General features: G+C 45.2%; 1 protein-coding gene across 1 annotated transcript in view; it reads left to right on the forward strand.

Moving 5' to 3' along the window:
* Positions 1-14,806, forward strand: part of NOM1 (nucleolar protein with MIF4G domain 1) — a 59,404-nt gene extending 44,598 nt beyond the window's left edge. The window contains exons 9-11 of the mRNA XM_085863798.1: positions 3,009-3,140; positions 10,692-10,801; positions 12,316-14,806. Of these exons, the coding sequence (XP_085719924.1) occupies positions 3,009-3,140; positions 10,692-10,801; positions 12,316-12,493 (420 nt within the window). The 3' untranslated portion in view covers positions 12,494-14,806. The remainder of the gene's footprint in view (positions 1-3,008; positions 3,141-10,691; positions 10,802-12,315) is intronic.
* Positions 14,807-16,480: the final 1,674 nt, after the last annotated feature.

Consider the following 16,480-nt stretch of genomic DNA (forward strand, 5'->3'; position numbering starts at 1 on the left):
GCGGTCTACACGGCTCCGTGCCTATGAAGACCCCAAGAGGTCCAGTCTACCCCCTTGTCTCTGATGGGTTTTTTTTCCTTTGTTTCTTTGCGTGAACGTTGTGGCGTCATGTCCGTAAGTAGAACTGTTAAGTGTGTACATAATAGATAGACGGTAGTAACTCTTTAGCATTGCTCGTGGTTTGTCCCTTACATGTCACATAATTGCAGGCGTGCTTTTGTTTTGCCTTTGTCGATTGGAAACTGCATGCGTGTCTTGCCTTGCTTGATTACATGACTGCATGACTGCATATGTGCCGCTTATTCAATAAATGTGCTTGTTTAAATGTTCACCTGTTCGTTGCGTCCTTTCCCTAATTGAACTGCCATATTGCACTCGGAATATAGTTGGTTGTTAAATAACCGATAAAGTGATCAGGTCCAACGGGGCTGCGCGATAAATACCCCGCTCAGTTATCCCAAAACGAAGCGAGCTGCTTAAGCGGCTCGTTTCCAAGCGGCCCCGTTGAGGTACAGTCTCGGTAGTCTGCCCGCGCGATTAATTAGGTATATCGACAATTCGGCGATTGACCCTGTACCGCGGGTAGAATATTGACTGGGCTGTGGTGTGCTCAAAACACACCCGTAGCGGGATTCCGGCGTTGATCCAGAAAGCTGCGACTCGACTGTCCGTTCGGTGGGCGAAGCGGCCGCTATTGGTTAAACGCGGTCGCTCGCACGCCGGCGGGCGAGAATCTACAACAATATATTGTTATGGCTGTGGAAATTCGCATTACACCATAAAGGGCCCTCAGGTGAGATCTTCATAGATACATGTGTAGTTAGCCCAAATCCGTTGTCAAGAGGGAATTTATGTGATCCATTCGGGCTGCGATCCTCCAGTTAGCCATTTTTCTGTTCTATCTTTTATTTCAAACACACAGCATCTCAACAACCACGCCATCCCCATCACAGCGCCAACCACACTGCAACCACGCCACCTCCATCATCTACGCTACCACATCTTCGTCACTACGTCCGCTTCCGAACGGCAAACAAAGGCGCCAAGGAGGGAACTGCGAGGATGCGCAGGTTTCGCCTCCTGTTTCTTCCGGTTGACTTCCCCGCGCTTTGGAGTGGAGGAGGGGCGATGCAGGTCAAAGGTCAGAGGTCATGTGAAGGAGGGGTCTCATTTTGGGGGAATAATTATCTGGCCCAGAGCCAAAAACTGACTCCCCCGGCCCCCGCACGGGGCGGGGTGGAGGGAAAGCGTGAGGGAACGCCCTTTTCGGGAACCCTCTCGAAGGAAGGTGGAGCCGAGAACGGGGCGGGGCGAAGGGCGGAGCCCCGCGCTATAAAAGACTGACACGGGCGGGGCGCTCTTGAGCCTTTTCCTCTTGAGCCTCTTCCTCTTGATCCTCTTCCTCTTAATCCTCTTCCTCTGTAGCCTCTTCCTCTTGAGCCGCTTCCTCTGTTGCCGCGTCCTCTTGAGCCTCTTCCTCTTGCGGCGCTTCCTCTTCCGCCTCTTCCTCTTCGTCTTGGCTGGTGGTCTGGTTGGTCTTCGGTTGGTTTTTGTCGAGAGTTGGTCTTCGGGAAGAGATCCTGTGCCCGCGCATTGGCGAGCGGCCCTGTCACGAGGACACGGACGGGAGACGCGGGAGCGCCGGTGGTGAGGTGGACCTGCGCATCCGGACGGCAAGTGCCGGAGAGGGTTCGCCGGCCGCGAAAGAGGTCGGGGCCAGGCGCGACCACGCTGGCGGTCGTGGGAGAGGGACTCACCAGCCATAGAAGGGAAGTCGTGACTTCTTTCTTTCTTTTCTTTGGGGTTTTTGTGTAAATGTCTGTGGGTGGCGCCAGTCTGGCTCAAGTAGTATTGTTTTAAGTGTTGCCGTGTGTACGTGTACAGTCGGTTGTAGCTCTGCATCGTTTCTTTTGTTGCATTTGCTTTTGTTGCATGACTGTTTTAACTGTAAAATGTGCATTTTTGACTGTATGGCTGTATATACGTGCTTGTCTGTGTGTGTGTGAATAAAATGATTGCTTGTTGAACTGTTCCCGGTCTGCTTCGTCTCTTTTCCTTTTTATTGACCCTCCATCTTGCATCACGTAAGGGGTTCGTAGTGGGTGCAACATCCCGAAAATTAATCGGAAAAATGGTTGCGATCGGTTCAGCAGTTTTTGTGGTACCTGGGAACAGACAGATGGTGAATTATAGTAAGATAACATGTAATTGTTTTTTTTTTTTGCCTTACTTTTTGCAACAGTTGTAGATGGTTTGCATTAATAATAATGATAGATATGTGAGTTCCCTTCCAAGGAACTTTGATGCAGGTGGAAGCTATTAGGTCCAGCAAGCCTGTACTAGTGTTGTTGACTCGTGGTTGTTTGTCCGTGCTCGTGGTTGTCTTGAATTATGACCCATCATTGGTAACTTTGTGAGTTGTAAAAAAAATCGGAGATCGATGGGGCACGTTTCCAACCTTAAAAAGTCCTCCTTTCCTTTTCTTTAAAATATAAAGTAAAAGACTATCGTTGCGTTCGCCTGACCTTGCACTCTTGTCCAGCACACTTTGCTTGTGGCTATCCCCATTCAACAGCATTTTCTGGAGCTGGCACATTAACCATTGGTATAAAGCTCAATTATTTTATGCACACCGTTGTTGCTGATTTTAACTCAAACCTCAAATGTAGATAAATAAAAATTCATTCTCGACAATAAAAGCTCACGATTGCCATATTAGAATGCATCATTGACACGGCCTTGGGAAACGTGAGCGGAAGGGTGGCAGGTCTGAGAGGAATCGGCAAGCTGAATGTTCTGCTTGGTTCACAAATAATTGTTTTAATCTTGCTTGTCCAGAATATGACAGAATAATGTTTTGCGGACTGGCAAGAGTGTGATAAAATGCAGTCTTGTTTGTCCAGGGAATGCTATTCTGACACACCTCATTGCTGGATAACGGGCTGCGTTTCGTCACCATATTTCGTTGTACTTATTGTTGCGTTATCTGACTGTCTGTGCCTTGGCAGATGACCTTCCAGTTTAGCACGTGGGACCATCTGCGTGACCTGCAAAAACTTTCTTCTCTCTGCAAAGAAAACTTGTGTAGTTTTCTTTCTCGCATGATCTCATGCAAAGCTCTTCCAATTTCTATTTTCAAGGTAAGTGCAACTGTCACAAACTTTTATGGATTGTTTTCGGTGCTAAAACTATCCTGCGGTTGAAAACTGAGATTGCGGAAGGAAAACAAGTTTTGGAGTAGATAGGGAGTAATGGAATAGGCATGTCTTTTTAAGTGGAGGAGGAAGAGGAGGAGGAGGAGGAGGAGGAGGAGGGGGAGGAGGAGGAGGAGGAGGAGGAGGAGGAGGAGGAGGAGGGAATAAAAGTCTGCGTCGCATATAGGTTGGTGGTCTCTGTCTTGCACCACCTCGTTTCTGGAGTTGCACCATCCATCCTTTCCATGTCCCCCCACCCAGGTTTCTGTAGGTTGCATGCTGTCTGCCAGTAACCCACTTCTCATGAAACTCCCCAAATGTAGGATCACTGCTTGCCTCCACCCATTTATTGTTCTTTTCCCTTGCCTCTCAAACCAATTTCCTCACTATATTCAATCTCAGCTTTCCTTGCAGGACTTCAAGATGGCTGTTCACCTCCTCAGATCATCCTACATCCGTACTCGTGATCTTTTTTCTTAATGTTCAGTAACCCTCACCAAGCTCACCCTTTACTTTCCATGTTATTGTGTTTTCTGCTTTCCCACCTTTTCCTCTTTTTTTTTTTTTATTCCACCTCAAACATCCACGTCCTTCAGGAGCAGCCTGAGGTGGGTATAATAGGGTTGTGGGGGAGGTGGGGTAAATATATTTTGTACTTTTTATTTTTTTTGTACTCGTGATCTGACCTTGCATAAATACAAGGAAATCAGACACAGGTGGAGGCCATTCAGTCCATCATGCCTGCATGACATCAACACCACACTAAGTTATCAACACAAGACCCAAAGAGGAAAATGCAAAATTTATTATTATTTTTTTCTAATATTGTTTTTGTGGGTTTTTGAATTTTTTTTTTTAAAGTTTTTGTAGCTTTTTATCCCCCCCACCCCAGGGGAGGGGGCATGGGCTTGGTTAAAAAAACACACAACACCCTTGACGAGACTCCCTCCAACAGCACTCCATACGCATGCACACAATCAACCATCAATGCTCAAGCAACCTAAAAGTCCTGCCAACATCCCTCACCCCCTCTATCTCCATAACTTCCAGGAACCTATCTAATTCTAATTTAAACTTATCTGCTGTTTCTGCTGCCACTACCTTTCTAGGGAGGCCATTCCATGCATTAACTACTCTCTGAATAGAAGTCCCCTGCTTTACTACTGTCAACCAACTCTCCTCTTCTTTACTATCAGGCTATGGCCCCTGGTCCTATCACTGTCTATTCTGCTCAAGAATTAATCGGCACTTATTTTATCTATACCTTTCATTATCTTAAACATCTCTATCATATCTCCTCGTAACCGCCTCCTTTCTAGTGTATAAAGCCCTGTCTCCTTCAGCCGCTCCTCAGAGCTGAGTCTAGCTCGGCCCGGAATCAATTGAGTAGCCCTGCGCTGAACTCTCTCTTTGGCATCTATGTCCTCCCGGAATTGTGGTGACCAAAACTGCACACAATATTCTAGATGTGGCCTCACTAAATCCCTGTACAATGTCAACACCACCTCTTTTGATTTATAATTGATCCCCCTCCGAATACAACCTAAAACCCTATTTGATTTACCTCCAGCTGCCTGGCATTGTGCTGCCTGCTTACCTTCTATATCTATTACCACCACCAGATCCTTCTCCTGTGTGCCACGCTCCAAAATTACCCCTTGCATCCTGTAATCTCTATTTTCATTGTTCTTTCCCATCCCCAACACCTTACACTTGCTCAGGTTAAATTCCATCTGCCAAGCTGTTGCTTAATATATGCAAGTATCAATTCATTCCTGAATCTGATCACCACCCCCCCCCCCCCACTCCTGCTTTCCACCTCACCTCCAAGCTTTGTGTCATCTACAAATTTGGAAAGCCTACTCTTCACCCCACTATCCAAATCATTGATGTAAATAATGAATTGTAATGCTCCGAGTACTGATCCCTGAAGTACCCCACGACTTGCATTCTACCACTCACAGCCACTCTCTGCTTCCCATCACTAAGCCAGTTTGCAATCCAATTAGCTACCTGGCCAGACACACCACAAGCCCTCACTTTGGCTAACAACCTCCGATGTAGAACCTTATCAAATGCCTTCTTAAAGTGTAGATATAGTATATCCACTGCCTTTCCTCATCCACCCAAAATCAGACACTGCTTCATAGAACTCTAACAGATTTGTTAAACAGGAACTACCTTTGGTAAACCCATGCTGACTACCTTTAATTAGTTTGGTACTACCAACATGTATGCACAGGCCAAGAGAGAGGGAGGCAGACAAACAATGCGGGGCATGAGTGGATGCTTGGGGTGGATACAGAAGGGAACTCTCAGGACGGAAAACTGGTAATTTGGAATGGGGAGGGATTGGGGTGGAGGTTAATGAGGGTAAAAAAGATCATGGGTTTGGATTGGGGACGATCTTAGATCGTGGTGAACAGCTGTCTTGAAGACCTGGAGGGAAGAATGAGATTGAAGAGGATGTGGAAGATGGTTCCACAGGTGGGAAAAAGAGGAACAAATGAGTGGAGGTGAGCAGTGATCCTGGATTTCAGAAGCTTCACCAGAAGGGGGTTGATGGTGGATCATGTGAGCCCTGCAGAAATCTGGGGGGTGGGGGTGGGGTGGGAGTGGACAAAGCATGGAAAGAGCAGACTATACAAGACCAGAAAAGAGGTGGTAGAAGATCGAGAGACCACTGACATGTCTGCCATGGTGAAGTGATAGGCCCACAGACCCAGCTTGATATAGAGGGATTACAATGATCTTGAAGGCCTTGGTTTCCATGACATCAATATGAGTCAGGATGGCCAGCCCAGATGGAAGAGCTGTACTTTTTGGATGGATGGAAGAGCCAGCCCAGATGGAAGAGCTGGAAGAGATGGTCCTTTTGAAGTGAGTGTGAGATTTGTCATGATTGAAAAACATATTCATTGTTTGATTAGCTTGTGATTTTTTTTTTCCAACGTCGAAGGAGAGAGATGAGTCTGCAACCTGCCTGTCTAAAGGATGAGGGATTAAACGGCAGAGGGTGGAGTCATAAGCAAAGGGATAAAGAGGATTTTCCAGAGTCAGAGAGATGATTGATGAAGATCAGGAATAGGACTGGGCCCAGAACCTTGCTTTGGGGCACTCCAGTCTTGACAGAAAGAGGAGATGAAGGGATTCCATTGAGTGCCACATGTTGGCTACAAAAGTTAAGTGGAGGAAGTTAGGAAGCCATGTGTGAAGTTGGCCTTGAATGCTATAGGCAGAGAGTTTGGAGAGTAAGGCATGATGCCAGACTATATCAAATGCATGAGATGTGTCCAGAGAGACGGCCCTGATCTCATGTCTTACATTGAGGGCTTCCATCCTTTGTTGGGTGAGTCGAAGCAGCATGTTCAAGGTGGAGTGACCTGGTATGAAACCAAGTTGATGATCTGAGATAAGGTTGTTGGAGAAAAGGAAGGCTTTTATGTCAACTGCGATGATGGATTCCATGACCTTGCTGATGATTGGAAGGAAGCTGATTGGTCTGTTGTGAAGGGGATCAGCTTTTTCACCTTTTTATGTAATGCAGTGATGTTGGTGGATTTCCAAGCAGATGGAAGATGACTGAGCGCAAATGATATGGTGAGAATGGCAGAGGGAGCATGTGCAAGAGCAGCAGAGAAGGTTTTTTGGACATGTGAGGTGATGCCATCTGGTCCAGTTGCAGAGTCAGCGGTGAATATTGAGCGAACCTTCTCCACCTTCTCAGGTGCAAAAGACGGAGTCCTGGAGCATTTGGTTTCGACTGGGTTTGGATGGTTACAGAGAGTGAGGGGTTGGGGACACAAAATTTGGAATCAAACAGAATTGAGGCATTTGGCCTTCTCACAAGCAGAACCGGCTGTGGTGCCATTTGAAGAGAGGGAAGGGATGGAAGGAGAGCATACTCCAGAGACAGTCTTAACAAGATGCGATCAGGTTTTAGGGGAGGGAAACAGGTTTGAGAGTTCATACTTGAGATTAGAAAGATGTTGTTTTCTGGCTCTCTTGAGGGTAGACACAAACTTGTTCTGACCTTTGTGGAAGGAACTGAGATTACCTTCAGTTGGATTAGCCTTCCATGAGGCGAAGGCAAGTTGTTTCAGGGCAACTGCCTCGCCACGAGCTTCTGTGAACCATGGGCGGGAGGAAGGGTAGGACAACTGAAGACGAGGGAGGATAAATCTGTGCATGAGAGAGAGAGCAAGTTTCTTTGAAAGAATTCTCAGGACGAGTTGATGTCGGAGAAAGTAGCGATTGGAGACCAGTCTCGAAGTTTGATGGCTGCTTGAAGTCCCTGCCAGTCGGCCCGAGTGAAATGCCAGACTCAACGGCGCTGAGGTGGTTCTCTAATAACAACCAGAGAGATGTCTACTTTGACAAGCATATGGTCAGATGAACCAATTGGAGCAGAGGAGTAACAGCAGATATTTTCAGGGAAATTGGTCAAAATCATATCCAGAAGAAATGGAGTACCATTGGTGGAGATCCGGGTCGGGAAGTTGACAGATTGCGTCAGTCCCAACAGGTCACAGAAGTCTTTTACTGAAGTGCCATGGCAGGTGAGAGAGAGACCCATACCCAGCCAACTGGCATGATGACAATTGAAGTCACTATATATGAGGAAGAGAGAGTTGAAATGACAGGATTGAAGTTGGTCCATGTTTTCAGAGAGCGGGATGTAAATGGAGTCAACACTGTTTGGTGGATGGTACAGGACACAGATAAACATAAGGTGGGAGTGGAGGGGAAGGTATTCCTGGGGGTGTTGGGGAGAGAGGGTGATGCACGGTGAGTGAGGAATACAGAACACAAATTGCATTGTTGGAATTTTGAAAAACCCCAGTTTAGCAGTACTTGGACAAAATATTATGCCATTTCACATCATCTCAACTTTGTACCTAAGGTTTAGGTCAAATAGCCAATTTGAAAATCTACATTGCCCTGTTTTCTCTGACAATGACACCGTCATTCGCACACAAAAGCCAAGGTGGGATTAAAATACTTAAAGCAAAAAATAATAACAAAGAAAACCAAGAGTTCACAGAACACCTTACCCCACACAGTCTTGAGAAAAAGGACGTGGGAAGCGTCTTTTAAACTCAAGCTTTGCTTTGCCAAGCGATATTTCCGAGCGATTTTGTCTGACTCTCGATATTCTCCAATGATGAGAGCACGAGCAGCACATTTGGTTGAGTTGACGTAAAATGGCATAATCTTTTGGCTGAGTACTACTAAACTGGGGTGTTTTTGAAATTCCAACAATGCAATTTGTGTTCTACATTGTTAAAATATAATATTTATTTTAAATGAAATGAAGGTTTTAAAGGTTGTATTAAAAAAACAAAACTTTTTCCAGAAGTTTACCGCCGTTGATGCACCGCCTTTTGCACCACATTTAATATTGTTGCGAATTTGCACCCGCCGGTGTGCGATCGGCTGCTCGACTCGAATGGCGGCCGCCTCGCCCACCGGACGGACAATTCTGTCATGATCCTCCGGGAACTATCGCCCGGAGCCAGTCACGGGTGGGCCTTTCGACCTCACCACGATCGTGACAATCGGCCACCCGCGTAGGATAGGGTTGTTCGCCAAACTCGACCTACCTAAGTACCCACGTGGATGGTAAACCAGGTGATCGTACCTCGCCGCAGGTCGACTCCAGACACGAACCGCTTAAGCGGTCCGTTCCGTGCTATCGGGATAACAGAGCGGTGTTATCGTCGGCCTCGACGGTTCCGATTAATTATCGGGCGTAGTAAGCTCACTACGAACCCTTTACATGAAGCAAGATGGAGATTCAAACGAAGGAAAGGACGCAGCGAAACGGGGAACAATTCAACATAATGCACATTTATTACCCAGCCCACGAAAAGCACACGTATACAGTCAAACAGTCAGAATGCACATATATCAATTTAAAACAAAAACAACAATGCAGAGCTACGACCAAATACGCGAACACACGGCAACACTTATACAGTTTTACTTCAAAGATGGCGCCGACACACATTTACTCAAAAGCAAAGGAAAGAAGCCACCCTCATCGGCAAGGGGGCAGACGGGCCTGTAGGCCAATATTTGCGCGGGATCTGCAGGAGCGGCCAGGTCCGCGAGACCGGGGGGGGGGCTACCCGCGTCCTCGTGACGAGCCGCAAATGTGGCTGCCCGGCGGTGCCCCGACTTCGTGCTCCTTCGCGGGTTTCGTTGGCACCGCTTGGAGTGGGGGAAGCGCTTGGAGCCCCCTTTTTGCACTATCTCAGCGTGGGGGAAAGGGGGAAATTGTTGATGCCCTGGGGGAGGAGAATGGCTGGCTGGCTTGGGTCCCGCGACGAGCGATCCCACCGCGACCTCATCGCCGAATGCCATCTTCCCTGCCTCGGACCCGAGCTCCTTGGCCTCCTCCCACAATTCTCCTCAGCCGACTGCAGAAACCACCTTGACGCTTTCGCCTCCCAATTCCACTCCGCTCTCCAACCTGACTTGACTGCCAAAACTCTCTGCTTCTGCCAGAACTGACTCTGCCTTTCTGCCACGATTCGCCCTGCGCTCGGCGCTTTATAGGCCGGCAGGAGAAAACAGTATGCAAATTCCCGGATCAGGATCACCTCGGGGGCGGAGCCACGCTCGCCGATTAGACGGAGGAAAAGGGACGTGAATCTCCCCTGATCCTAGAATTTGCATATCTCGATTCCACACAGACGCGCCTGGAGGCGGGGCCAAGTTGCCCCGCGCTTGCTAATTGGGCGGATCAGAAGTGGGCGTGTAGCATTCTTGATCCGAATTTTCCCTCGGAAAGGCCGCTATTTGCACTCGCGACTCGGTGCGTATCACTTGAACGAGCCCAGGACAGCCCGCCGCTCAGTGTTCACAGGTGGTGCGGGAATGTCCGTAGGAGAGAAGTGAGGGTGGTGGAGGGTTTTTGGTGGTGGTTTGATGGTTATGGCGGTTGATTCAAAATAAAGATAGAACAGAAAAACGCCTAACTCAAAGTGTCGCAGCCCGAATGAATCACATAAATTCCCTCTAAACAACGGGTTTGAGGCTAACTACACATGTACTTAGAGTTATCTCACCTACGGGACCTGAATGGTGGTTTGCGAATTTCCACAGCCGTGACAATATATTAAATTAGTTCTTCGTGCCTGTTGCTTGTGTCCTTCCTTTGTGATGTCCCTAAAAACAGTACGTTTCTTGTTTGGAATGATTTTCAATTTTGTTTGACTGATACACAGGTAGACAAACTAAAATGACCTTACTCTGAGCACTTGAGCCCCAGGACTGCATTTCGTACAATTTGCCAAATTTAGAGCCAAAGTCCCGCTCAACTGCAGGTTCGTGTTTGATTCGTGTGAAGTAATTTGTGTGAACATGTTTAATTAGCTCATTAAATAAGTTGATCACAGTTGACTTGCTTCTAATTTTGCATGTGGTGAAAAGAAATGCTTTGTGCCTTCATTTAAATTTAATTTAAAGAATGTTTCTCTCTCTACCCATAAGATTTTGGAGTTCAGTGAACTGGACAAGGAGTCGATGAGGTTCTTGAGGCAAGTTCTCACCCGAGTTCTGTTGGACACACAGGATAACGATCTGATTGAAATATTTGCCAGGTGAGGATAATGATCAGGTGTGTGTGTGTGTGTGTATGTGTGTGTTGAGTGCATGCCACCTTCGGGTACTTTTGCCCGTGAATTCACAGTTTGTAGCGTGGGGTAGCACAGGTGACTGAACTGTGCATGTAATACCTAGTCGTTCACTTCATTTTACCACGTCACTCATGACAAAGGCTTAGGCATGAAAGAGAGATTTTAAAATGGCCTTTCATGGTTACCTGTCCAATTCTCAATCCTGTAAGATTTGTGGAAACCCCATGGAATTGCAACTGTCAATTGTGGCCATAACCAGGAGACCAAAACCAAGAAATCCCATCATCAACTTTGCACATATAAAACACTACAAGGTGGTCACAAAGTTCCATTACCCTCCCCACCTCCCCCTCCCCACTGCCCCCATTCCCACTGCCCCTCCCCCCTCTCTACTGCCCCCTCCACTCCCCATTGCCCCTATCCCCCCTCCCAATCATCATCTCGTGTGTGTCTCTGTCTGTCTGTCTGTCTGTCTGTCTCTCTGTTAGATGCACCTCCTGACTTATCGTGAGCATCGCCACGGATTATGTCTCACACGGTAAAGCCGCATTATCCGCAAAGAACAACCAGCCTGCCACCCAGACGATTGTTCCCGCTAATGCAAACCATTCAACCAGAAGGCACGTGATATGATCGGCGGCTAAATCGAGACATGTGGAGTGACGAGCACTCCCCTGATCTCCATTTGACATTGTACTGCACCAATCCTATCTGTGTGCATAGAGTTTCATTGTTAAGTAGCATAAAAAAGTTGCTGTTAAAAGCATGACTTCAGCATAACGTACATTAAATTGCTGATGCTAAAATAATAAAAACTATGAAAGTGATGCCGGTATGAAAGCGGTACCGGTATGACAGCGACACCAGTACAGTGTTCCATGGTAATCATACCGGTACGGCGATAGCGATGGATCTCGATTCTCGACCTGTGCCATTACCAATACTGATCTCGATTTAAAACAAAATCACTTTTGATGCAAGTTGAAGTTGGAAGTAAAATAACCATTCTCGTTCTCATCATGGGGGGGGGGGGGGAGACAAAAAATGCCCCGTGTGGGAGTACTTTGAAAAATTACCGTGTATCGATGATATGCACGTCATATATGAATATATAATGGCCATCGGACCATTGTGTATTTTTGGAACCTGCGTAAAAAAAATTATTTTATTTTTATTTTTTAAATAATATCGATATTCCGGTATGACCCCACCAGTATATCGATATCGAAAATAATAATGCCTAGTATACATGCAAAGTTTAGAACCACCAAGCTTCATGGTTTTGGAGTTGTGGAGGACACACACACACACACACACACACACACACACACACACACACACACACACACACACACACACACACACACACACACACACACACACACACACACACACACACACACACACACACACACGATTTATGCAGAATTCATAATGGTTGTGATGTGTGTTACCTTACTTTCACCCCACCTCCTCAGAGTCTCTGGCCTGCCCAAGTTGAAGGTGTTCTGTGAAGGTTTGAAACTTTTCCTGAATCACTTCCTGCTCCATGGATCTGGCATGGCATTGGTTGATGGTGACACTGAGAAAATGCTGGCCAAGGTTGCCTTGGCAGAAAAAGCACTGCAAGCCAAAGATAGCAGGCTGTGCCTGTAAAAGGAAAGCTGGTTTTGCAGCGCTTGGTGGACTTTAACAAAGTGCCTTGATTGGCAGGTGGCATAACCTGCTCGAGCTTTGACTCGAGCCATCATTTTGCAATCCACAAATATTTGTATGATACATTCCCAACTGAAAATATTTTCAGACTATTCTGGAGTCATTTTTGGAGTACGTTTTTCACCGTTGGAGTCCTTCCTTTAAGTGGTGCTGCCGCTTGAAAAATAGTTACGGCCACGGATACCGAGTATATTATGATGGGGTTAATCCCCGTTTCTCCTCAGAAGAACTGGAACTGGGGCCACCGTTCACAATTAACTTTGTGGTGCGGTGGCTTGCTTAACAACCACAAACGCCAATTAGTTAACCACAAGTTCCAGTGTCCACCGTCTAATTTACCGTTTAACTTGAGGTCACGTGGCCTCCTGACTGGGGAACGCCCTCGGCGATGCACTAATCTTATATTGATTAGATCTTCAGTAATGTGGCTGAGCGTTTACCACTGGTGCATGCCAACTATGACAGGTTAATTAGTTTGGGAATTGTAATCTCCCAGTCTATCTAAGTTCAGATAATGCTGGATCAATGGAAGGAAATGACAATCACGGACAGGTCGAAACGTCAACAAGGAATTTTAATTAACAAGAAAAAGAAATGAACTGAAAAACTTTTTATTTCCTTGTCAATTTAAATGGATGAATGCAAATCAAATGTTCAATCAACACAATAATCTCAAACAAATAAAGAATTCAACAAGCATTTATAGAAGAATGGACAAAGAGCAGATGCTTATCACTATGCCTTACTTGACAATTAAACAGACATGGGTACCCATCAGACCATTCAGGGGGAAAAATAAATCTGGTCTTGGCTTACCAAGGCAGAAGTCATCGTGCGTCTATTAAAATAACCCAAATTGTGTAAGGGTGGCTTGGTCTCCCTCTTTAAATGAACTCTCCACAGCTTGGTTCGTTTACCCTGCCAGTGCCCTGTCTCTCCATGCACCCACCTGCAAACAGGCTCGAACACCAATCGACATCACGTTGTCATTCCCAAGAACCAGGTACGCCAGGAACAGTCCAACTGTCACCAACCGCCATTGCTGCTGCTGTCACCAAACGTCAGGAGCTGTTACCAACCGTCATCAGGATCTCTCACCAACTGTCATCAGGGTAGTCCTGCCGTCCTTTTATAGGCGACCAGTATGAGTGGAACCTCAAGCACGACTTCAACCCAATCCAGTTTGCTTATTGGCGCATTCCTGCATGAGACCTCCAACCGTCCATTCTCACCATCATTCTCTCCTGACCATCGAATGAGATGCAACTCCCAATTAACATAGGCTTGGCTTATGACGCTATGTTTGGGGCACTGGACGAATGCCAGAAAGCAGCCATTTGCCGGAACAACCGAGTGGAAACATGAAGCGCTCACGAAACGTTAACGGGCAATTATCACTTCTTTGTTGAGCCTGATACGAAGAAGAGCCAGTTCGCATCCATAGAGCTGCTGAACGGGGTGTCGAATGTCAATGAAAGAAGGTGGGTGTCTGTCGAATGTCAATGGAAAAAGGTGGGTGCCTGAGGTAAATGATATAAGACCACAGTCATGTTTGATCATCAGAACAAACTGTTCGGGAAAGGCTTGTGTGATTAACGACTCAAATGTACAATGTAACAATGAGAACCAAAATAAAATGTTTAAGGAAATCGTGTATTTCCAAGCCAATGTGTCTTGATGGAAAGGGAATAGAATGAGTATCCATTGGACTAACGGCTGTCTTATTGCATGCACAAACGGTGAATATCGCTCATGCTGAAATGAAAACGGATGTAAAATCATACGTCATGAACGTGTCATAAAGAGGAAAAGGTTATCCCCAGGAAAGAAAGGGAACCTTTTCTCTACCCTTCTTCAATGCATCAAAGAGTTAGAATCCCACCAGACAAGGGAATGGGTCTTCTGAACATGCATTTATGGAAATAACTGACTGAGGACCTGGATGTTGTTGTGTGCAATACTCAGATCCAATTCTGAAATCCACAACAATATTTCCCAAGATTTTCTGAAGTGCAAATACCAAGATCATCTTTTTCAACGTTTTTGTTTCCAGATTATTTTTTTTTAAGATCAAAGGATGTGAGATGTGTTTCTTGCACTTTCAACACGTTGAAATGTTTTTTGTTTTTTCTTTCTTTCTTTCTTTCTCATGTGCTTTAAGTTTTCTTTTTTGGACTGTAAATACTTTGTTGAATAATCAGAACAAAATATACTTGATTATTTTAAAATGCTGCAGAAAAGAGTGTTATCTGATTTCACTGAAACATGAAATATAAAAAGAGAATCAGACACAAATGGCATTGTATTATATAACCTCTTGCATTAGTACAGCAGGTTTGAAAATAATTGTTAAGGTGGTGGTGTTGGCACTTTCAGAAACCTTTAGCTTCGTCATAATTCAGACAAAATATTTTGGCATCTTGCATCACCTCGACCAATCAAATTTGCTGCTCGCAGACCCTGCCTGTGTCCTTTTTTCTCAAGACTGGGGCAAGGTATTATATGAACTCAAGTTCATTCATCTTTTGATTTTGGTTGTTTTTCAATTTTCTTCCTATGCAAATAATCTAAAAGTCTTTGGCTACCACATTTCTTTCACTAATTTGTAATTTCTCTCTTGCAGGCAATATGACCTCCACACTCTACCCAAGGTATCAAACTCGAGGAGACGCAATAGAGTGGTTTTACACCAAGAAAGCAATTCCCTGACAGAAATATCCCACAAAACAGGTATTTCCAGGTGCTGCATTTAAGCACCAATGCAGAAGCATAATGAAACCAGATAAGTTAAAGATAGTGGGTGGATTGGAAGGCCAAAGAAACTCAGCAAAACAGATGAGCAATACTTAAAGATAAGCTAATTGAGAAGAAAAAAAATCAAGTCCTGAACTTCCACAAGAAATGGCACCGACATCGGAGGTTCAAGTGGACCATCTACCCGTCGAAGGTCTCTTATCAAAAGTGGTTTCCATGGGCGAGTTGCTGTTAAAAAGCCCTTTCTGCATAAAGGTAATAAAGCCAAGAAACTGAAATATGTTCAAGAACATCAGAGTTGGGATGCTAATCAGAGGGGGAAAGGTACTCTGAAGTGATGAGTCAAAGTTTGAGATTTTTGGAACAAAGAGAAGGCAGTATCAGAGGGAGGGTGGTGAGAAGTACAAGGAAATGTGTCTACAGCCGACTGCAAGACATGGTGGACACTGTTCAGGTTTAGGGATGTATTTCTGTTGCTGGTATTGGTTATTTGGTGAGAATTGAAGGAACATTGAATACTGACAGGCAAGTACAAGCAGGTCTTAATCCACTATGGTATCCCATCAGGAAGGAGGCTAATGGTGACAACTTTGTTTTCCAGCATGACAACGACCACAAACACAATGGGAATGTCATTACAACACATTTTACAAAGAAAAGCACACTCAGGAACTTGATCGACAACTATTAGAATGTCCCCCTCAAAGTCTTGACCTTAATATCACAAAAGCTGTCGGGGATTATTTGTATAGAAAGAAAAATGAAACAACCAAAATCAAAGAACGAATTATGGGAAATATTTCAGAATATATGGAACCTCCAAATGGAATTTCTCAAGAAATTGCAGGAGAGCAATTGCAACATGGATATCTGCTGTTTTCCATGAAAAAGATGGTCACAACAAATATTTAAATTTCATACATTAATATGATAAAATACAATTTATTTTTGTTTCTTTAATAAAACACGATCATTATACCACCTATTTATCAAAATACTCCAATTTGACAATAATGCCTTTTCAAGGTGGCCTAAAACTTTTGCCCAGCTGATGATACCACTCTGTTGGCAGAAAGTAAAGAGGACTTGATGAAACTACCACAAACGGTGAAGAAGGAAAGTGAAAAGGCTGGTCTTTATTTAAAGAGAATGTCAGGATTGACAAAGTTCTTG

The sequence above is a fragment of the Eptatretus burgeri genome, chromosome 2, assembly GCF_056783735.1.
Source record: "Eptatretus burgeri isolate ZD-2024b chromosome 2, Ebu_testis_v1, whole genome shotgun sequence".
NCBI lineage: Eukaryota > Metazoa > Chordata > Myxini > Myxiniformes > Myxinidae > Eptatretus > Eptatretus burgeri.